Here is a 24219-nt window from a genome sequence, read left to right as displayed (position 1 = left end):
GGGAGAATAATAGGAAGTATATGAAACAAAAACAGTAGTGATGGTTTAATGATAATAATAGCTGACACACAACCAAGCCAAGAGAGTAATAAAGGATGCCAAGAGATAACATCTTGCTTAAGACGCTTCAACTGAGGATCATAATTGTGCCTTCAGAGTTGGGCTAGGTCTTTGGTTACCAGAATTCCCAAATATTTGAAAAATGTTTCCTGAAGTGTAAGATTGGACTTTTGTGCAAGAGAGACATCATCAGAGACCTCATCAAACCTTGGGATGTGAAGGCACATATTTGTTTGACACTCAAGCAATGCAACTTGTAGGCAGTTTCTTTGCATGTTTAATGAGAGGTCAGTCCTGGTATGTTGATTGAGGGTTACTCCTAGTAAGTGTGCATAGGGCTGCAGAATTAGGATATTTGTGGAAAAAATATCAATCAGGTATCCTGATTAAACTAGAAATGAATAAAGATCAAATAGTAAAAATAGTCTCTGTGTTAAATCAAGAAACTTGGCATCTGCCTATTGAGCCATTGGCCAGTCTTTTTCACTATTCTGCCAGCTTTGATTGTAAGGCCATTCTAAGGTGCTGCTGAACCAGATTCTCTGATGCTGAACAACTTGGAAAGCTCTTGATTATTGTTTAGCTAATACCTTGAGGCCTGGATTTAGAATGCATTGCACATGAAGTATATTCTGCAAAAGGGGGGGGGGGAGCATGGCGAAAGGGGAGGGAAGGACCAGTGATTTCCCTGGGACTGCTCCTCTTTTGACTCTTGTACAATTCAAAATGAGTCACTTTGCCATTATTCATTAAGAGTTTGAACAGCTGAAACCATCTGTTTAAAGTGCACAAACATGGAGCATTAAATTGCATGTTGTGAGCCAGTATAACTTGATGTTGATGTCTAGATGAGCCAGTTTGAATGCTATGGAGTAAACGCCCTCCTGAGCTAACTATGTCTTTATGTTGAACTAACCTTTACGTTAGACACACAATAATTAAAGGTAGCAATTTTTTCCCTATAGCAAGCTGGCAGGAACAAAACTGAGCAAACATAATATCTTACCATTTTGCATTCTTTCTTTTTTTTGAAGTTTCTTTATAAAAAGAAGGCCTTTGTAAAACTTTATGGGTGTAATCTGTATATTGATTGTATTCTGTTTTGTTCTTTATTTTGTTCATTATTCTTCATCTGTATATAATGAAAGGTTTTATATTCTGAGGCTAATACAGCTTCAGGGGAATGACTATATGTTTGGGAAAGGCTATTCCCCTCCCTGCCCCATGCTTGTGGTCCTAATCCTGCTTCCTGCCTAAGATAAATAGTGCGCCCTAAATCCTTCATGTGTTAATTCATTACACACAAGTAACATGTCTAGTTGCTGTCTATGTTCAGTGCTAAATAATTCCAGGGACAGTACTAATATATGTGTGACCTGCAGTAAAATGTTGATAAAGTGTACATTTGCACCATAAGAGGAGTACTTAAATTGCCCTCTCAGGTTTTCTAGCATGCCAAATCCAGCACACAGTTATGTGCAGAGGCCTCACCCATCAATGACTTACAAGCAGACTACCAGTAATTGCAGTTTTAATGTCCCAAAATGAAACATACTGTACAATAATTTTTTTGCACATGAAGTAGAATCTGAGTTAGAGCAGAGTGCCTGAGTTTGTTGTTAACTTTTGTTTTCTCAACCCCTTCAGCCACAGGCTCAGGAAATACACACATTGCAGATACACTGCAACGTTTTGTTGCAAGACCACACTTGTACATACTAAAAGTCAATTCATTCCCACAGTGCCTTCCCTTAGGTGGCAAAATTGCATCGCCCATTAATAGGAGGGAGGCATTGACATGCGTGGGTGAACCCCAAGGTTTGCAGAGGTATGAAAAATCTTTAGAAAAAAATCTCAAAAGGTGGCTAGCCCCCCCCCCCAATGGTTCAGCAGTGATTGATTTCTCTCCCTCCCTCTTAAAGAGTAATTACATTTGCTTTGCCTGTGGCAATAAAGATGTCTACTATTCTGGGACTTGCTTTAATTTATGAACTCTCATTCCTGTATATAAAATGTATGCTCACAAAATTGAATGTGCACATTACAAACCTCCCTTGTGCAACCTTTTCCTAAGGAATTGAGGCCTTTAGAACCTGTTTCGGGGCTGTGCCAGGATGTAAACATTACTGTAAGTGGAAGTAGACTGGGTTTCACAGGTGTAAGAGCAGGTTTTGTGGGAGTGGTGAAAACAAGATACATCTTAGTAACATGCCTGGCTTAAAAAAGAAAAAAAATACCTCTATTTTCTAGTTACAGGCAGGTAGCCGTGTTGGTCTGCCATAGTCAAAACAAAACAAAATAAAAAATTCCTTCCAGTAGCACCTTAGAGACCAACTAAGTTTGTTCTTGGTATGAGTTTTCGTGTGCATGCACACTTCTTCAGATACTTCTTCAGATATTTTCTACTCCTTTGAATGACTTCCTGTTGTTGTTGTTGTTGTTGTTGTTGTTGACCATAATGAGCTTGTGGCAGGCAGTGTAGCCCAATGCACAGAATAATGGTCTTGGATCTGAAATATTTCTTCATATTTGAACTTAGCTGTAACCTGCCTTGTATTAGTAATATGTATCTTTCTTTTCCTCCCCATCTCCCCCACCCCAAAGGTATTAACATCTTTAAAGTATCAAATAGGATTTAAGGCTGCTCCACAGATTGCAGAGTGTGAATTCAGTACATATGGGTGATATCCAACTAAGTTACACTTGGAGTAGACCCACTGCAGTCAATAAATTTAAATAACTTAGTCAACTATGATTAATGCATATGGGAGCAAGGATTGGCTTTAGCTCCCTCACTAGGTGTGAAACCCACGTTTGCCTTTAATGTGCAAAGCTGTTATTATTGTAAGGATAGTCCAGACAAGATTGTGTTTGGCACATTATTTATTTTTCATTTTAAAAGTGCTATATAAATGATTTCAAAGCAGGCCCTGAAACACTTGTATAGGCAGCAATGTTGAAAAACAAGTTTGAGAAGTTTAGATAATTAATGTGGTTAGCCAGATGGGCAGTATTGTGCACTTGCTATTGTTGGGTTTACATGTGGCACACACACCTAAGTTCAAACTCCTGCCTCCCATTCATGAGTGACCATACTTGAGTGTCTTTGGGTAAGTTACAGTCATTAAGCCTAACCTTCACTACAGTATAGGCTTGTTTGTGAGGCTAAAACACTGCCTTGAGCAGAGCGGAATGTAAATGCAAAAAATAAATCTACTAACATTTCCTGTCAAAACATTTCTTAATTAAGGAGTAAAGACTAATGCAAACATACATAAGCCTTACGTTTGAACTCCCTTTGCCAAACTAATTCAGTTACTGATTTGACCAGCCTGATCCTCAGGGCTTGTTCAAATAGAGCTCGTTGCAGCCTGAACTGAAGATGGAGCATGCACAAAACATTAAAGTGCAAATAGAAAATGAATTTGAAAGAGACTGGAGGTATATTTGCCATGCTGAGTATTCCAGTACTACTTCTGAACTAGTTTATTTTGTTCAGTGTGGTGTAGTGGTTAAGACTAGTAATCTGGTGAACTGGGTAAAGCAAGATATCAAATCCAAACTCTTCTTCTTCTGTGCTATCTGCACATGGGATTTTTAATTCATTCTACTACTCCCTCCCCCTTGATGAATGCAATAAAGTTTTCTATATCTAGGGTCTGGAAAATTATGCAGAGATCACAGAAAATATCAGCTTGTAAATGAGTGCAAAATTTGGCATGAGAACCTAAGCTTTAATTTAAAACAAACAGGAAAGATAAGTTTTAAACTGCATGAATAATGTACTTTAAACTAGGTGGTCACTGTAAGATTGGCAGTGATCAGGATAGATAGCTTTTGCATAGCACTTTGTTCCTATTTGATAGTTTTTCTGCAGTGCACCCTTCCTTATCTACCCCCATGCGTGGCTGCATTACAAGCTGCTTCTGATAATTTCATGAGTTCTGTAGTTTTCATTGTGCAGTGTGTATGTATGTATGTGGGTGCTGTGCATTCTCAGACATCTCTTAGAGCAAAACTATACAGGGAACTTCATCTCTTTCCTTATCTTCTTCATAATGTCTAAATCTAACCAACATAGAATTAACAAATGTGATACTATTATGTATTTTGTGGTTTTATATTCTGATTTTACTCTGTGAACCACCCTGAGACCTGCGGGTATATAAATTCCATAAATAAATCCATAAATAAATAAATAAAAATAGGGTGTGATTTTACATTGCGTGTCTTGCTCTGTCTCATTTTTTTGACTGGTGGGACAGTGTCTGAAGAGAAGGACAGAGGCTGGTCCCAGCTGAGAGTCTCTTCTAACTCCTTGTTCTTCCATAAGGTCTTCCTGGGTAATGGCTGTTGAGAAGTTACTGACAAATTTCTACCCTCAGGTAGATTGATTAATTCTGCCCATCCTCATTGGCAGGCCAGCTTTCAACATTTTGGACAGAGGGAACATGAGTAAAATAACATTTATTGGAAGATTTGGTACCATGCTGGAATATTTTCAGTATTAGATTAGAACTGGAAATGTGCAAAGCTCTTTTAAAGGCATACTGATTAAAAACTTTGTGTGACTATGCCTAGAAAAATTAGAAACAAATGGGCTTGTTCCCAAGTTCTCGCGCGTTCAGTTGAAATATGCAGATCATTACAGGAGACAAGAAAGAGATAACAGCAAAAAGAGCAGACTGTTCCTAGACAGGGAAGCTCCTCAATGTAAATTTGCAGAGCTCCTATTTGCATTAGTGAAGTTTACTTATTACTTGGACTTTGTGCATACCATGCCACACAAAGTCTGGCATGCAACATGGAACTGTCTTCCTGAGACTGTTTTTGTTTATAAAAGTGTAGAAAAATTATACAGTAATCTTAAGAAACATGGAACAGTTTTGAAATCTCTGTACACTGTTTGCTGAACTGCCATGATTGATATAGTGGTGTGTGCAAGGGAGGCAGCAGGTTTAGTCCTCTGTGCCTACTTGGCTCTCCGTCCTCCAGTAGCATTATAAATGGGGAGATTCCCTGATATACCAGTAATGATTAAAGTAGATTAAAAGTGTTAGGCTTCCATGGCAGAGTTTTTTGTTGTAGCATATGTATATGTACCTCGGCTCATTGTTTTCTCTGTTTACATTTGAGCTCTGTACTTTGTTTGCTAGGGACAGTTGATATTGGGCAGATTTCCTTCATTGGCAACCTTTTAGTGTTTATTTTTTTGTGTGTTAATGCACAAAATAGGTTTCAGCTACTAATTAGGACATTTTTTTAGCAATTTCCCCCACCCTCTTTACTTTAAAAAATCCTGTTGAATAGGAGACACAACCTCCAGCGCTCCTGAAAGGACATATATTAATGCCTATATATGGACAACTATGGAATTTTGCAATTGAGGGTTTCTGAGGGCTGATTTGACACTTAATTATGGAACGACACCTACTTTTCTACAAAAATTGTACTTTTTGACATATGTATCATAATGGGCATATTCTAATATTTGGGTTACTTGCATGGTTGATGAACCAACATCTTCCTGATGTTTGTGCAAACAAAATTTTAAGTATCACAAGTGGAACTCTGTAGTCTTGGATTCCAGTAAAGCAGAATGTTCCATGGGGTTATGTCTTTGAAGTAACGTTTGTTTTTAACTGACTTCTGTAGTTAAGTGTTCACTATTTTCAGATTTTGTCTTTTTATTATTTAAGAAAAATACAAGTGTAGTTCTTAGCAGATTTAATTTTGATGTTCATGTTGAGCACTTGGTGCTAAGATAGTTGTAGTACTGGTATATCTCCTGTTCTTTAGGTTTGCTAACTTTACAAGTTAATTTGCTCATTCTTTGCTTACCATTCCCAATTTTGGAATTAATTTTATCCAGTGCTTTTTTTTCCTAAAAAAAAGTTTAGGGGTACTCTCATTTTACTACTTATATTGAAATACTGCCCCTAAATGAGGCCAAACATAGATTCACAGAATATTTAGGGTTATATGTACTCCTGCGTCCCCCCAAAGCACTGATTTTATCCAATCTCATCGCATTACATTCATTTCTAGAAATAAGTTGCAAGCCTAGATGTACATAACTGACTATGTGGTTTTACCTTCAGCTTCATGGCAAATTGTGCCTTCTCTGAGGTAGTATCTGTAGGTTGAGCAGGTCAAAATGTGCTTCTGGTCGCTACCCCTCCCTCAAATTCTAGCTGCATCACCCCAAAGTTTATAAGATTAAGGGATTAGAAGGAGTTGAAGCCTGTCTGTGCTTTTTCATTCCTCTTTTGCTTATCATTCCTACAGTCATTGTCTTCTGATCTGTTGTTCGGATTTAAATTTGAGTTTGCATACTTACATTACTTACTTACATCATTTGACAGTCTTGAGCCTGCCTCAACTAAAAATAAGTTAAAATGTATTCTAGCTTAGGCTTTGAAATTCTGTTTTATTTTCACTGATGGATATTCATGGATGCTTATGATGAAGATATTTTCATATAAGGTGAGTGTGTAGAAGGCAGAGTTTGAGGCAGAAGTCAACGGTAATGCTGGATGCTTTACAGAACAAGCAGTGACCAAGTTATACCAGGTTCCTCTACATTGTCTCCCTCTGCTTTGGCATCACTGATCATTCCATTTGACAAGTGTCCCTGTGTAAAAAAGTTGTCTTGGGATGAAGTTGCAAATCTGGTCTGTTTATGGGCAACAAGCTAACACTGAAGGCACTGGAGTTGCCATAAAACTATATTGAAGAGCACAAATTTTACAAATTGAATGTGCACTCACCACACTTGTGTGGGTGGAGAGATGCTGGAAATCTCTTCCTGTTCCCTTTGTAAAAAAATTATTCTGCTAAAAGCCTTTAATGCATCCATTAAACCAGCATGTAAAGGTGAAGTGGTACTATTTGCTGCATGTCTCCTTCACGCTCTTGCTTACTGCTCTGGATGGAAAGTGCTTGGGGTTAAACCTTTTTGAAATACCCTGTGTAAAATAATTATCTTATTCTTTTTGCTAGTTGGCTTGCCTTTTGCAATTCTGACTGCGAGGAATACTCCCTTCAAACGAGGAGTGTTCTGTAATGATGAATCCATCCAGTATCCTTACAAAGAAGACACCATTTCATATCAGTTATTAGCGGGGATAATTGTTCCCTTGGATGTAATTGTTGTAAGTTTACAGCTCATTTTCCTCCTTTACATTGCATTTTGGAAACTTGTCATACCTTGTTTGCTATTGGATAACATGATTTCAAAGGAGAGCACTCTTCCTGACCTGGAAGAAAGAAGTTACACTTCTTAGTGAAATCAAAACTGAGCAATAATAATGACATTGCTCCACGGTTAAGCATTTATTTAGAAAAAAAATGCCTAATGTTAAGGTGGATTGACATTCATCTATAAGACGCCCCCATGTATAAGACGCACCCTATTTTGGGGGACTCCAATTCAAGAAAATGGGGGAGATGTATCTGTGTATAAGACGCCCCCCCAAATTTTTGACATTATTTTTTAAGGAAAAAAACAGTCTTATACACGGAAAAATACAGTACATTATCTACTTGGTTTAGACTCCAAATGGAATAATTGAAAATCTGGATCCACTGCTTGCTCTTAAAAGCCAGCTGAGATCGGATAAGCCTGCTGTGTTTTCAAAGCATGGGTAAGGGAAGAAGTTCTAAAGTTCTGGGACATCTGGGGAAACAAAAACAGCCTCATGATAAGAACATGTTAAAACTGGATCCAACTAAAGAGAACAAAAATGAACCTTGAATATTTTGCTCTTTATTTCATATTTGATTGGTAGTCTTGAGCCTGATACAAACAATTTTTATCTGTGCAGCTGTCCACCCTAATTCCATAACATTTCCATTAACTAATATATCCATCCCAACCTATCTTCCTTTGGCTCCGCACAGGCATGAGGGAAATAGTTTAAGCCCCCTAATGGCCACTAAAAGACAGTTTTAGGCTTTTAGATGGTGCCCTTAGGCAGTTTGATTCTAGCTGCCTTGTTCAGGGCTACAGACTTTCTGCAGGAAACGACGATATATGTGCCTTCTTTCTGGGAGATTTCAATTTTACATGTTATGGATTTACCTTGTATGCTTTCCCAAAGCCCCCCCCCCCTTCAAAAGGCCAGTTTGCCCATGGCTTTTTGTTGACAAGCTGCTTTCCTGATCTAAATCACTACCCAAAGCTGCTGCTCCCACTGCAGATGAAAAAAAATGCAGGGACAGCACTTGAACTACTGTTCTCTACATCCCTGTAAAGCTAATACTGTTCATGTGATTTTATTTCAGGGAAAATGGCATAGAGGAAGGGTTAAGCACCCCCCCCCCCGCCAAGCAATTTGTCAGGGTCCTCATGGTTGCCTTAAAAAATAAAATAAAAACTTATTTTAAAAAAAATAAAATAAGATGGGACATCTTAACACAATTCTTACATGTCATATATGTTTGCTATAGACCAAGCTATTTCTAGTGAAGTTTTTCCTTTACTGGAAAATTGATTGTGCTATAGTTAACTAGAATGTGGTCATTTGCTCAGGTGTACTGAGCAGTCAGTGCTAACTTGTAAAAGGAGAGCCAAAGTTGCTATTTACCTGTAGACAAATTGCTCACTTGGTTGAAACACAGATGAGAAGGTGAGTTTGTAATTCTTACTTTTCTCTCTCACTCTCTCTTCCCTGCCCCTCAGTTGAAGCAAAAATAAACTTGCCTGCAGCCTTCTTTTTTCAGAGAACTCATTTCCTTCCAGTGACTCTAGTTATTTTTAATGCTCCCTGTTCTAAAAGCAGTTTCAACACTTTTCAGCCAAGGATGATCCTCAATGCTCCATGGGCACGATCAAGAGTAAAGGCAGTGTCTGGTTATTTCTTGCTTATGCTAGACAATTAAAGAAACAAGCCTGATGGATTTTTAGCCTTTTTTCGAAAATATATATGAAGTTTTTATATTTATCTTATGGAAAGCCAGTTACTCTCAATATGATGCTATAACAACAACAACAACAACAACAACAACAACAACGTGCATGCAAGCCATAGATGCAGGGGGTACTTAACACTCTAAAAGTGCATTGAAATGTGTGAAGCCCTGATAACTTGCTTTGATCCACATATGTTGGAGGGAGAAAACCCAGACGCTGCATATGCCCTATGCCAATCCCGACCTCTCTCACCGCCAAAGAAACACAAGCGAACAACAGAGAACCTACACAAACAATGCTGACACCAAACCCTACATATACTAGAAACATCGTCTCCCCACCTCACCCACCCCACCCCCATCCCCCACCTCTTTCCCCCTTCTCTCCCTAACGTCTCAACAACCAAAACTGATTTGTAAAAATGTTACATGGGGAAAAAAATAAGAGAGACATTGCACACACTTTTGTAAATTAAGAAAATCTTTAATAAAAAATAAAAAGATACCAAAAAAAGAAGAAGTGGTAAAACTGATTCACACCCCAACCACCTATTTTTGTGACAGTCCTACATGTGACTGCATTTGCATCACATTGAGTACATGACTGGGCAGTTGCAGGGTTAAGTCAGCCTGACCTCTTCTTTTTTTAATGTAAACACAGTTTACAAAATACAGAATCTGGATTACTACTTCTCTCTCTCTCTCTCTCTCTCTCTCTCTCTCTCTCACTCACACACACACACACACACACACACACACACAAACACAACATTCTATCCAGCTCTTCATTGCAAGCAATTTGAGAGCCGGTGAAAAATTAAAAACCTAAAACATCTGCATAAAGCACTATAACAACAGAGCCAAGCAATTAATAGCCAAAATTATTTTTTTGATGGAGTTGTGTAGCTGGTTCTGGATAGAGCTGCACTCCCCCTGAAGAGTCAAGTACCCCACCTGGGACTTTTCCCAGACTCACTGCCTTCTGTTTAAGAAAGTACAGGTGACATTGGTGCCAGAAGTACTTCTTACAAGCTTAGTGCTGCACCTGTCAAATCCATGGACTTAGTCTCAGTGACATACATCTTGGTTATGCCCAGGCTAAATTATTGCAATGAACTCTTAAATACTGTTTGGAAACAACGAAGAATGTGGGAGCCAAGTGTTTGGATTATATTACACCAGTTCTATTCTGGTTACAATATGAGGTAGCTCTGACTCCTTCAGTTGGCTGCATCTTTCAGGTATTCTAGAATGAGTGATACAACTGCTAGGGCTTGTGTATACTTCACATAATCCCCATAGCTGAGGTTGCCAATGTAATGCCCACAGATGCCAGTGTGCTCGCCAGTACCTTCTGTGGTGCCTGGAAAAGGTCTTCGTAAATATCCCCTCAACATTTTACAGTGCATGACTGTTAATTCAGTCCCTGTTTGTGCTTGCATGGAACATGTCCCCTTAAACATGTCCACATTTTATTACATATCACTAGCTGTTTTGTGCTATGTGATGTCCCTTCAGCAGCCATTTTCTTAATGGTGCCCAGGGCACTTTATCAAAATTCCAAATGGGCTTACTGGCACAAAAAGTTGGCAACCCATATCTTACAGCCTGCTATTCAAAATGAAAACATTAAAGCACCTGGCATGTTAAAGCTTTTTAGAACCGCCTCCAATTTTGTAGGGTCACCATTATCATTAGTATCACTTGTTGCCTTTTAAGTCAAGTATAATTAGGCTTGCCATTGGGGCTGGCCTTACCATTGGGCGGAGTGAGGAAACTGCCTGGGGAGGCAGGGAGTGGCGGTGAGATGTTGGAGGACAGGTTTGTGGGCCACATTCCTTGTCTTCTGTTGCCTAAGCTAACCTGCTGCACTCAAGTATCATCATCAGTGTTGGAGTAAAATTCAACAACCACCGGTTATTTTCTGTATATGGAATTTGTGGGGGGTCCCATCCAGTCCCTAAGACAGCAAAAATACAGTGGAACCTTGGTTGTCAAACGTAATCTGTTCCAGAAGACCATTTGACTTCCAAAAGGGTCTACAATTTCAATGGAGAAAATTGAGAAACGTGCCTCGGAAGCTGTTCAACTTCCAAGGTGCGTTTGAAAATGGAAGCAATTTCTTTTGGGTTTTCGGCGTTTGAAAACCAAAACATTCGGCTTCCAAGACGCTTGAAAACCGAGGTTCCACTGTATTGGGACAGGTCTGCTTTTTTGTCAGTCAAAAACATCAGATTTCTTCACATTGCCATGTCTAGTCTTGATGACTGTATGCTACTCCCAGAATGAGCAGCAGCATGTACCTGTATCTGAATACCAGTAAGCTGTAGAACACAAATGGAAGAGTGCTATTGCCTTCATGTCTTGCTTAGTTCTGGGCTTTCCATAGGTACCTAGTTGGCCTTTATGTGAAACAAGGTGCTGAATTTGATGGACTGAAACAACACAGGTTTTTCTTATACGAAGCATCCACCTAGCTTGATTGCTTTGAGATGCTGCTGCTGTAGTAGTATTTGTGGTGTATTTTTACTTTCCCTAAAAGTGGAAGCAGATCTCTGACTACCCACTTTTTCCTTTAACAAAGGTGACATTAATACACTTTGTGTTGAGAAATGTACCAGTACTATGGTATGTGCCCTTACCAAGCAAATATTTACTGGTTTGACATTTGTTTTCAGCCCTTAACTTTAGCTTCCTTAAATCCACTAACTTACTTAAACTGCAGTGGAGTATGAGCCAAATATATTAGGGAATCTGCCTGGTAAGGAGGCAAAGCTCAGAAGGCCCCTAAGATGTGAAAATAGCTATTGGTGACCACGGTATGTGGAAGGGTAGAGATTTAACTCTTGTCATAAGCCTGCATAATTACATTGAAATTAGATGTCTATACAGCTACAAAACAATGGAGTGGCTCTGGTGTTACCAATTAGATAAGCACCTGCCCTGAAACTCTCTCAAGGTGGTAACCAAGCAACACCCAATAAATGTGACCAAGCACCTGAAACCAATCTCAGGTCAAGCACCTTGCCAGCTGCATTAAAGTCAGTGAGGTCATTGTATGTCCAGAGTTTCTGAGAGGAAGCATCACCCAAGATCACATTAGAATTTCTTGGAGCAAATGTCCTAGGGCATCTCCTAAACCAGCTTCCAAGAATTCTATCTCAGATGACTGGTATACATGTTACTGGAAGGTCTGTATACAAATGGGTCACCACCTGTGGGGCTGATGGAAGCACAGGAAGCAGCCATGCTCAAATATATAACTGTTATCAGGTGGATTATCTTGGCATGTTGCATAGCATATCACACCATGTTTTGCATAAATTTATCACTGAGAACTCTGATCCTGACTAGTTTTTAAAGACTCTGGAAGGCCTGGGGGGCTTCTTTCTCTCTGCATCAGTCAGTTTTCCTCACTGCTGTTGTGGTTACCTCCTTGTATGAGGCCTGGAATAAGTGCTCCCATTGCCCACTCACCCCTCCAAAAGAAAGGAAAGCAAAACTGGTGAATAGCCCTGTCTTTACAGAGCCTATGGTATTCATCCAGGTCCTAGTTACACATGTAAGGTCTGTAGGATGCTTCATGTTGATGAATGAATGTGAATTCTGAGAGATCTTTTAGCCATTGGTTTTGTGGAAAGGCTTCTTATTAACGTTAGAATCCACAGAGATTTAAGTACAAATGGAAAACATATCTTCCAGTTTATGCCCTTGTAAATGCAATAAATGCTATTCTTGGGTGGTGGTGATACTTAAAATCAAATTCTGTCGTTGATGTTCTGGATGTTGGTGTATAACCCACTATTCCCTATATTCTGTTTCAGGCTCCTAAATATTTATTTAATCATATGGTATCTAAAATGCAAGCTTTTGGATATCTTAAAGGCCTAGTAAACATTTGTGATCCTATTGTATATGATGCCCTACTGATGCACTTGCAGCATATTGAGATGTTGGTGACAGATGGCTAACCAATGTGCATATCCAACATCTGCCACAGTAGGAATTGTGTTCATTTTAGTAGAAGTAGATTTTTGTCATGTAGCCTTGGCTAGAGATTTTCATTAAGGGGAAAATCTTCTAACCACCATAATTTCAGTCAGGTACTTGTAGTCCATGTTGTTAGACTACAATTCACATAATCTCTGACACTGGCTAAACTGGCTGGGGCTGTTGGGGATTGCAGTTGAATTCCCAGAGTTTCCCCATCCCTGCCTTAACTGGAAATTACCCACTCTTGTGATTCTCTAACCTTGCTTGTGGATCAACTACTGTTTAGAATTGTTTCCTATTATGTTGTGCACAGACTTCTATTTTAAGAGGAGAAACTAAAATTAGTCCCAGTTATGAAACAACAAGCATAAATGTTTCTCATGCAATCAACTTGCTTAAATTTGAACATCACCTCCCCCATAACAGTAAAGTTACAAAGCTGTATCTTCCTGTAGATTTCCAAATCTAGCACCTTTATTATTGTTTCAGTAAAGCTTCACATCCTGGAGGAAGGATGCTCTTTTAAAATATTCCATTTTGCTGAAACATGGGAGGTTCCCATGTTAAAATCTGGCCTTTAGCAACCCTGGCAACTGTGTTCTTGTCCAACCCTTAAACTTGGTTCCTGAGTTTCCAGAATGATCACGTTCTTGGCAAAGGAACTATTTCTTTTGTGTAGAAGGTTAAGAATGAGTGGAAACTTGATGAGGAATAAAATGTGCTGTGTGCTGCGGGTGCTACTACTGGGTCTTTTGTGAAGTAGTGTGGGAAAGGTTTTGTCTCTGGAAAAAAAGGTGAAGGGTTGCCTTCCATTCATTCATTAAACCTTTGCTTCATAATCAAATGAGAAAAGAACAGAGGTTCCTGTTTACTTCAATGATTTTTGGCTCAGCCATTCGAACCAGACATCCAAATGATTTCCAGAAATTGTTTGTTCTTTTTATTATTACTTAAATTTCACATAGTCAAAAATCAAACTTACCTATCCTGAAAATCAATAAAATGAACTAAGAAACCTCACCATATTTACCCATGTATGGAGCAATTTTTATATCAGATATCCTCCTTTTTACTTTTAATGGTGTTTCTTTAACTCATGTCTTTCTGGTTTCTTTTTTTCCTATTACAGATAATCGTAGGAGAGGCACTTTCTGTGTATTACAACCGCTTGCACTCCAATTCATTTGTGCGGAACAACTATATTGCCGCTCTTTACAAAGCCCTTGGGACATTCATTTTTGGCGCAGCTATTAGCCAGTCTCTTACGGACATTGCCAAGTACTCTATAGGTAGACTGAGGCCTCACTTTCTGGACATATGTGTACCAGATTGGCCACGGATCAACTGCAGTGCAGGTTACATTGAAAACTTCAAATGCCTTGGAAACAAAGCAAAGATTAATGAGGCGAGGTGAGTCTGTTAATTTAAGATATTTTGGCATGAAGACTTGTATGATGAAATTTCCTGGCAGAAGTGAAAATTCTAACTACTTTCTAAGTGGGGTACTGATCCCAGCAGAAGTGAATTTTGTGGTGATGATGTACTTGAAGTATAGCTCAGTGTATGAACTCATATTTGTCTACTGTCAGCACGCAGAATGTATTGCTGAGGTAAGTGCTTCCATGAACGGAAAATGCATTTTCCTGAATTCATTATGTTAATTGATTTCAAATAATTACAAGCTGCTGCAGTTGCTGTCAGTCCACATATTAAGATCCCAGCGATGCAGCACTCTCAGCTGTACAAAGAGTGGGAAGCAAATCCTGTAGCATTATTAAGCCTGCATCAGCATTTTGATCACCGGTTGTCCCTTTTGATGTAATGGCATCATCAAGAGCAGGATGGCACAGGTAAGTGTAGGATAAGCTGTTACAGATCCTGATGAAGGACACCAAAGAATCATGCAGATGTTTTCATGTATCCAAGATAACATTTTGAGTTATTTGTAGACCAACACTGTTCTCCTCCACACTCCTAGTGCCATGTGGCAAAACAAGTTTGAAAAATGAGAGGACAGAAGTTTGGGCAGAAGATTTGTGCCAGAAGTACTTCTTTGGGTTACAGTTCTTGAAACTAGAATGGAGTTGGTTATATTTAACCTGGACAATTGGGAGGTGATATGATAGCCAAATGATATGATAGCTATATTTAAATATTTGAAGAGGTGTCATGTAGATTGTAGAACTTTTTTTTCACTTTAGCAGGCTCAAATTAGTAGAAAGGGGATTTTGACTAAGCCTCAGGAAGACTAAAGCTGTTTAACTGTGGAAAATCATCGGAAGGTCGTGTCTACTCTTTCATTAGCAATTTTTCAGCAGAGGCTGGAAGGCTACCTATGAGTGATTCTTTGCAGCAGTTTTTTCTGCACTAACAAAGGGGGTATATGATCTTTGAGGGGCATTCCAACTCTGGGAGATTTCCACCATTAGTTAAAGTAGATAGACCTATTTAAAGCAATAGACTTAACTTAAACCATTGATTTACATTAGGTAAGGCTTTGCAGTCCACAAGTCTCTGGATCTTAGGAGGATGTAGTCAACAACTATAATGTCTTAGTAAATAAAGATCAGCATACTTTTTAAATAATAAATATTGGCTGTTGTGCTTGCCAGTAAAATGAAGTTCATTCTAAAACAGGCAAGGGTTTAATGGTATAAAACTGAATTGAAAGGGTGGCAGCACATCACTAGGGGATTGGCAACCTGAAGGATAGCTGTGCTTGTGGGAACTGTTGGTTTCCTGTTAAACCCCAGCCTAGGCATTTAAGAAGTACAAACTTTGTGTTAAATGTTTTCTTCAGGTTAGACATATAATTAAATTAGTATAACTATATGATTAGAAAGATATCTGTACTCATGTACCATTAGAAAAATGAGTTCAGATTTGGAAGAATATTCTTTGACTTAACTCTCTGTCTGAATTTTTAAGGATATAACACACATACACTGAAGGGAAGCATGACTGGTTTGCCCGCACAGGGCACCAAGCTTTGAGGGCACTGCAGCATCAACTTAGGACAGAAGGCAAGTGGTGGGGTATGTGCTGAATTTTGATGTTGCACAGAGCACTGGTGCACCTAATGCATACCGGCTGCAACCATTTTTTGCAGGGGTTTTGTTCGTGGCCCCCACACGCATAAGCTCATTCTGCCCTGTTACGCCCCCAATACATTCTGCCCCATTCTGCCCTCTTCTGGGTCCAAAAGGACCCACACATTGGTGGTTGTGTGTCAGTTGGATGCGCGCTGCCTGTATATATTTCATTTAATGTGAGTGCGTTGTAATTAGGACTTTCTGGGAATCTGAACTGAGAGACATAACGAGCCTTTAGAATCTTGATTTTCTAAGGGACCTTTTGTAGTAATATTTTTTATTTTAAGGACATCATGCCAGAGGAAGACTTTGAACTGATAGCTCACCTATTAACAGCAGCTTAAATGATGATTTGTCAAAACTGGAAAAGCTCTATGTCACCTTCAGTCTTATCTAATTTGGGAGATAATTATATTGGGTCTTTTTTGGACTAGTGGACATATATTTTGAGTGTTGTGTGTCCCAGTCACACAATGGCTGCTATGGTGGAGAAGGGATGTACTGGCAGAAAACAAAATTAGAGTGCATTCATTGTTTGCTCTCCACCCCCATCCCTGGGCAACCCTCATGTTTACCACGGGAAGTCAGCAGTTAAAGGCTTAACAACACTGTTTTGCCCACGCCAATCCTAAACCAAAGGCTGGGCTGCCATCTTGTACATCTTGTAGCTATGTTTAGCATGGCACTGTAAGTAACCATGCAGTTAATTCTGAATGAATACCCAGACATCAGCTCCTGTACAATAGGAGACATGTCCCAACTTCTTTGCAAAATTTTCACACTGGCCATTTGAGGAGAGGGTTCTTTCACATTCATCCACGCTTACTGTGTAAGTAGTTTCTTCTATAGTGGAAAAGCACATTTCCCCCAGCTTTATAAACACACATGAGATCAGGGACATCTTAACCGTTGGCTCTAGTGGCGCATATCGCCACAGCGCTGGGCTCCTGGGGCGCCGAGCAGGCTCTTTTGCTGCGGCTCTGCATGAGTTTGGGGCCAAGTGAGGCACTGTGGTAGCTGCCCAGCTCCTCCCTGTGTGCCTGGGATTGGCGTAGGGCTGTCAAGGGGCCGTGCTGAGAGGCTTTCTCTGGCTTCCAGCGAGGCTCCAAGTCCCAGCCCTGCCCCGAAAGGAGGAGGAGGAGGAGACGGAGGTGGCTGTGGGGGGGGGGGGGGAGCCAAGGACTGCATCCCTCCCAGCCACACATCCTCTTTTGCTGCCTCCTGGGCAGCTCCCATGTCATCCCTATGGGCGGTGCCGAGAGGCTTCCTCCGCCGCTGTGCCTGCCCCCCACGTGCCACTTGGCAAGAGGGAGTTTTAATAGTTGGGTATGTGGTGGGGTATGATTTCTATTGAGTGCGGCTGATAAGGATACCCTGCTCTCCCCTCCCCACGAAATTAAAAGGGGAGGGGGAGCCGTTTCTATGATGTGGCCTGGATGAAGCATTGTAGTTTGGGGGGGGGGTTGACAAAAATTTTTTTTGCACCCGGGTACCAATTTACCTTGCTACGCCCCTGCTCCCCACTCCCAAAACCACATTTTAAAAGGGCATAGGATCATCACAACATTTAAAGCCACTAGTTGGAAAGACCATGATCTCAGAAATGTCTGCAGGAATATTTATTGGCAACCAAATTGGCTGGGTGCTTTTCTGATAAAGTTAAGCTGCATCCTAACTGTTTACTGGTTCTTTATTTATGTTTCCTGTTTTCTTTTCCCAAGCAGAGATAAGGTGGTCTTAGCTCCCTAAAAAAAGGTCAACAACTCGGGGGGGGGGGTCTTTGCACCACTGCGGCAGATATGCTTAAGGCGGCCCTGCATGAGATCCAAATGGCATTCTTACACATGAAGGAAGCAGCTTTGCAGTGTGCAATAGGGATGTGAACCAAATGCTGTTGGCTTCCAACTCTCATTAGCCCCAGCCGTCAGGGCCAGTGTTCACAGAAGATGGGATTTGCAGTCCATAAACACCACAGGTTCCTCATCACTTTAAACCAGCTACATATAGGGCACTACAGCTACAGAAATAAATGAGATTAGCATAAACTAAATCACATTCTCTTTTTTAAAAGAAAGAAAAAAAGAGAGGTTTAATTCATGAGTATCTGGAAAAGAATCGTAACATCAAGTGCTCAACCTGTAAAAGGTTCTGTGATTTTTCTTATCCAGGCAAGATAGTCCTCTGTGAGAAGAGTATAGATACCAGGGTAGCGTTCATTTCCACATTCTGATTTAGCACCAAAGGAGACAATGCCTCTTTGCTTCCCATTGCATATCAAAGGACCACCAGAGTCACCCCGAGGAAAGATTAAACGGAGACATGTTACCATTTTGAAAAATCCAGCTCTTGCATTTATTGATTCTAAAAGAGTAGTTGAGTTCAGCATAATGTTATATGTAGTGATGCATTCAACATTCACATTTTTTAATGTCTGAAACAAGTGAGAAAACTTCTATGAAATGGTTAGAAGTCAAAAAATGTAATCCAACATAATCCTGTCCATGTTTGCCCTGAAGTGAGTTCGACTGAATTTAGTGTGGCTGGCTTTTGCGTGTTTAGACCTTTTACCTTTCCCCAAAATAAATTTACACGGGAGACAGATATTTGGTTTGGTTTTTGGCAGAATTTAGGCCACAACTTTATTGATTACAATCAAGTGAGTGGTTGCATAGGTTCTGGTTCGACTATCTCCCTGCACCCTTGCAGGCAGTGCTGTCTCAGAGCCACATTCTAAGGACAGCCAAGGATGAACACCAGGGACAGCTGATGGAAGGAGCACCAAACAGCCGACCTAATGTCCCCTGGACTCGGGCGCGGGCCGAACCCCTTTCGGGGAACACCAAACCAGTGAGTCCTTGGATTCCTGTACCAGAATATCCTACATTTGCATAGGCGTGGCCACATCACGTGCCATGCCTATCACATGAACCAGAGCCTATCCGCAACTTACAAGTTGTGACTATTTGCTATGCGGCAGGCGAAACCCAAATGGCACCAGCCAAGTGGGGAAAATTCCTGCCGTGCCCCTGTCCCAATGACAGACGACACATGACAGCATAGCAAGGTCAAGCGCAAGCCCTAAATATAGGGAGAGGTGGGAGGGTGTTCCGATGCAATAGCCTCAAAGAGGAAGCTCAGTAGCCTCGCATGGCTTATATAGGTCCTGCATTGCTGCTCTTTCTCAGGACCCCATTGGTTCAGATTGCACCCCAGCAACACGAGACCCACCTATCAGGGGTTGTGGCTGATCCAAGATTACCCACCCACAACACCACAACACTGGGTCAGGTGGCCAGGTTGCACCGCAACATGTGCCCTCTTATGGAGGACACACTTTAGTAAGTGTCCATAGGGGTGCAGAAGGACATAATAATCACATGCATATTTACTCAAAACTGATTGCCTCACTTCTAATTTATTTAGAAATTCTTGCGTAGGGATCTGCTTTTTGCTTTTTCTCCCCCCCCCTTTTTTTTTGCTAAAGGGCTAAATAGGTGATAATGCTGCATGCATAAATAAATGCTGATAATTGAGGAAGGATTTCACCACTGGCCATGCTGACTTGGGAGTGATGGGAGTTCCAGTCCTACAGCATTTGGAAGGCACTATGTTGGCTCCCCACTGCTATATACAACTGTAGCTTAAATTCTCAGATCTGCCAGGCAAGATGCCATACACACAAAAGCTGAGGCTATTATTTCATCTTTTAACTAGGTTGGCATTCCTTAATCAGAAATTAATCAAAGTGAGCAGAGAGTCAATTCTAATTAGCAAGGGCAACTTTTAATTGGTGGAGCTGCAAATTGAGGCTTTCTTGGTTCTTTGTTTGACGGTTTCTTTTTGGTGCAAGTGTGCTACTGTAATAATGAATGAAAAAGAAAATGTCAGGTGATCTTTCCTCCTATTCATTAGGTTTTGTTCATTAACTTTTAAGATTGCAACCCTAATATACATTCCTACAGTAAGTATCTCATAATATATTAGAACTTATTTCCTTGTAAACCTGTGGATTGCACTGCAGTTTATTGTACACTTCTTTCAATATCTCATAGACCACACATGTGACTTTGATTAAATACAATTTATTTATCTGTCAAACAGTGGATAGGTAGATGGTTAAGTTATTTAAGCAGTTGATAGCTTTTTCAAGGAAGACAGAATTGGTAAATAAAAACACTTACCACACAAGCATCTTTTCCCTCCTTTGTCATCTCCTGCACACAACATGTTACTTGTAACATACATTGAATGCTTATAATGATTCTCATCATTGCAGACACTTCTCTGAATAACAGTGACATTAACTTCACGAAGCATAGTGGATATATTCCTTCTTTTGTTACCAGTAATTCCCCATCCAGCCACTAGACACTGTGTTCCTGCCTTAACATCATTGGAAGTGCTAGGAAGCTCAATGCATTTGACATGTTGGTCAATCTTCGCACTTTTCTTCATCTTAAAAGAATATAAAGGGAAATAGTACTATAAACAGAGCACAATTGAATGATCTCATTTATACTTCCTTTTATTTTATAGTACATTGTAAGACGTAACATATTTGTAATATAATGTACAACATTGGTTTCTCCTAATGATTCAATGACAAACAGGTAGAGTTACTACAGATTCATGGAGGATCACAGAGATCCAAGAATCAGGAATTAATAGTTCCAAGGTCAGAAAGCCCTACCTACCTAACTACACAGCTGCACCTGTACAATATTACTATTATACTATATGATATTGAGTTATCTAAATGATTCAGCCTTCAGCTACTTTAAAAAAAATCTGCAGGAGAAACCAATCATCAGTCTCTAATGACATGTCAGTGGTGCCCATTGGGCTTGGTGGAGCTGAGGGCTGGGAGACCAACAGTAGGTGGAGCCAATGACAAGCAGAGCCAACTAATTCTATTTTTGTATCCATCCTTGTTGCTGAGTTCTACAAGGGCAATATTGAGACTAAAGAGGAGGAAGCTCTGCTTTATGCTTCTTGTGGAAGTTGCTTAAGCTCAGGCTTTGGCAAGTCTCCTGGGAAAACTCATATAACTAAGCAGGCTGAATAAGAACAGCCAGATGATGATCACTAATTTTGCCAAAGAATAACACTAACACTTTCCTATGCTTTCTAGTTGAATAACCAACTAAGCTGTATTATGTTTCCCATTGAACTCTGTGGGACTTACCTCTGAGTAGACATGTGCATTGATTGCACTGTTGCCTATTTAAAATTCATAGTAAACATTTACATGTTACATCTCATCTTGACTACAACATTTAATAATCTTCAGAATATTCTGCCTCAAGGTTTTGGTATATTTACATACTTTCAACTTCATATGCTAAGTTGTTTCTTGGCTTAAGCATTTATTCATTTATCTAAATGCCTTGAGGCAGAATATTCTGAAGAAGATTAAACGTTGTAGTCAAGATGAGATGTAACATGTAAATTTGAATGTATGAAAATACAGTAAACCCTGGGAAGGAATTTACTGAAGAAGCCCGAAACTGTCAATGGACGAAACAGGGGACAAACGCCGGCACCCTGTCTAACATTTGTGGCGTAACATCTTTGATATTTCATCTGACTGGACTTACCTTCGTCAATATCCACAGGAGCCTGGCTAAAGGAACTTAAAGACTGAAATTTTCCGGTGCATTAACTTGAATGAGTTTTCTGTTTGTGGCTTTTTTATTAGATTTTCACATTGTCCTCTCTATTTTTGGATTACTAATATAGGATTCAGAACATGGAATGGTTTGGTAGATTTCCGTGCGCCGTTTATGTGCTGCTTACTGTATACTGTTTACTATAGTATTGGCAGCATAGGTTTATTTTTTCAGTATTTAAAATTTTAGGCATCCTCTTCACTTGACAAGAAAGATATTTAGAAAGACAAGTATAAAATTATTTTTTGCCCCCAGAATATTCACATTCAATTTAAAAGTACCTTCAAAAGCATAATGTCATTTTCCATTGTCTTTTCATTATACTGTGGGTGACCATATCTTCCAATAATTTTAATGCGTCGTTGTTGTTGTTCCCCAATTAGTGAATGAGCACCAAGAAAAACTCTTGCTTGCGGAATTGATTTTTTCCTTTCTTTTCTGAAAAGATAAAAAGATCAAAGGTTTGATCTACATTTGCTTCTAGCAAGTGCATTAATATTTCTCCTGTGCTTTACACAATGTTCTTGAGTCTATGCTGTCATACAGTACATTTCACAATCTGCATACTACATACTTAGGCTGCAGTCTGAAACATACTTAATTAGGAGTAAGCCCACAATGGCCCTTCTGAATAAACATGTAAGATTTCGCTGTTTTTTATCCATTTTGAACTTTATCGTCTATTTAAATAGTACAGGATATAATACCCCATTGCTTACTGTGTGGTTGAGAAGCCAAAGTCTATTGAGCATTGCACAGAAAGCCAGCATCTGTTTCCTGATACAGAATACGTCATAATATCTGAAAGACTGCCTCCTTCCCAACAGATGCTCTTGGCTGTTAATATCAGCAGAGATTCCACTTGGTAGTGCTGCTGCCCTTGGAAGTTCAGTGGATGGTAACCCAGAAGATTGTATTGTCTCTAGGAGAACCTAAGCCAGAGGTTTTCACAACCTTCTGAGTTCACGGCTCCCTTGACCAGCTACATTCTTTCTGCAGCACCCCTGTGGGCTCAGGAGCCCAGTAATGTCACCCCTTGCCTGCAGAGCTGGCAGCCCCTCACCTCTTTTCGAACACCCTCCCTTGTGGAGAGTTCCCTCAGCCCCTCTCCCCTCTACTTGGGAGTCCTCTGGGCAGCCACAGTTGCCGCCCCTGGTTTCTTAGCTGCTGCCCCCTGCCCCAAAGATAGCTGCCTCCTGACACTGCCCTACAGGGGCCTGGGAAGCACCCTCTGGCCAGCCCCAGAAGCATCATTCACCGGGGAGCTTGTAGCCAGGGCTGCTGCAACAAACAGCTGTGCAAGCCTTTGGGAGGCAGAGACGTAAGAGGGCATCAGAGGAGGAGGGGAAGGAAAGAGGGACAGAGGCCAGTGTTGCCCACAGCACCTCTGACCATCATACAAGGCACCCCAGGGTGCCACAGCACACTGGTTGAAAACCACTGCCCTAGGCTGTGGAATTCCCCCTCAAACAGAGGTGCATCTGACCTCCTTCATTGAATAGCTTTGACCTTTGAATTGACCCAAAAAAATTTTTCACCTGGGGCCCTCTTGGAATCATCCTGGGGGGCCCCAGGGGGGCATATGGCCCCCGTTTGGAAACACTGCTCTAGACCTATCAGTTAAGACTTCTAGAAGTTAAAAAAGCTTCATTCACACTATATTTTTATAAAGTAGTTCATTAATTTTCTCCATTGTTTTAAACACTATGAACTTGGGTCTATAAATGGTTCTGTTCCCTGTCCTTGAAATCAACAGTTTGAGGAACTCTGGAGAAGTTATTTGCAGGAGTTTGCTGGCTGATAAAACATCATCAACCACTTCTCTTGTAAAATAGCTGCTACAGCTTTGTACCAGTAAATTACCTACAGGTCTCAGTATACTGACTAGCACAACAACCAAAGGGGAAAAACATTACATTCCTACTGGAATCATCTTCATCTTCGATCATCATGAAGTGTTGGCTTGCACCTGTGATGTCAGCCATTAAAGATTAAATGCCAACAGATAAAGCGTACACATTGAACTGTGAGTCATCAGTTAATCTTTCAAGCACTGGAAAATCAAATTTATGTGCATGCATTTGTGAATCAGCCACAAATACTAAGTAGTCAAGTGACATGCAATTGTGTGTCCTTTGTAAAAGTGGTAACTTCATAATAATCTGCACTGCTTTGAACTTGGGACCACAAAATAAATGTTACCCAGATTTTCAACCCGCACTGCAATATCACATTGCACTTTAAGTCACGAATCCATGATTTACTGCAGAGTGGCCTTTTGGATGTTGCTGGATTACAGCCCCCATCATTACTGACTATACTGGCCATGCTGGCTGAGGCTGATGAAAGTTGGAGTCCTGCAATATCTATTCTTCAGTACCACAAGTTGCCCAACCCTGATCTGATGGATTTTCTTGCCATTCTCATCTTGATCTTACAGCAGGCAGCTACTACTAGCAGCTCACACTAGGAGGGAAAAGCTGTGACCTGAC

The 24219-nt window shown here is 40.3% G+C and overlaps 1 protein-coding gene across 4 annotated transcripts in view; it reads left to right on the top strand.

Annotated features, from left to right (window-relative positions):
- The window catches only part of PLPP1 (phospholipid phosphatase 1), a 92061-nt gene that overhangs the window by 28819 nt on the left and 39023 nt on the right, over window positions 1-24219 (top strand). For 3 of the 4 annotated variants that reach the window (XM_033163755.1, XM_033163756.1, XM_033163758.1), the window contains one exon: window positions 14096-14376. In XM_033163755.1, the coding sequence (XP_033019646.1) occupies window positions 14096-14376 (281 nt within the window). Of the gene's footprint in view, window positions 1-7062; window positions 7215-14095; window positions 14377-24219 lie in introns of all 4 variants that reach the window. The other variant, XM_033163757.1, reaches the window with a different exon arrangement.

The sequence above is a fragment of the Lacerta agilis genome, chromosome 11 (assembly GCF_009819535.1).
Source record: "Lacerta agilis isolate rLacAgi1 chromosome 11, rLacAgi1.pri, whole genome shotgun sequence".
In the NCBI taxonomy this organism is placed as follows: Eukaryota; Metazoa; Chordata; class Lepidosauria; order Squamata; family Lacertidae; genus Lacerta; species Lacerta agilis.
Note: the sequence above shows the minus strand (reverse complement) of the source record. Positions and strands in the feature narration are given on the sequence as shown.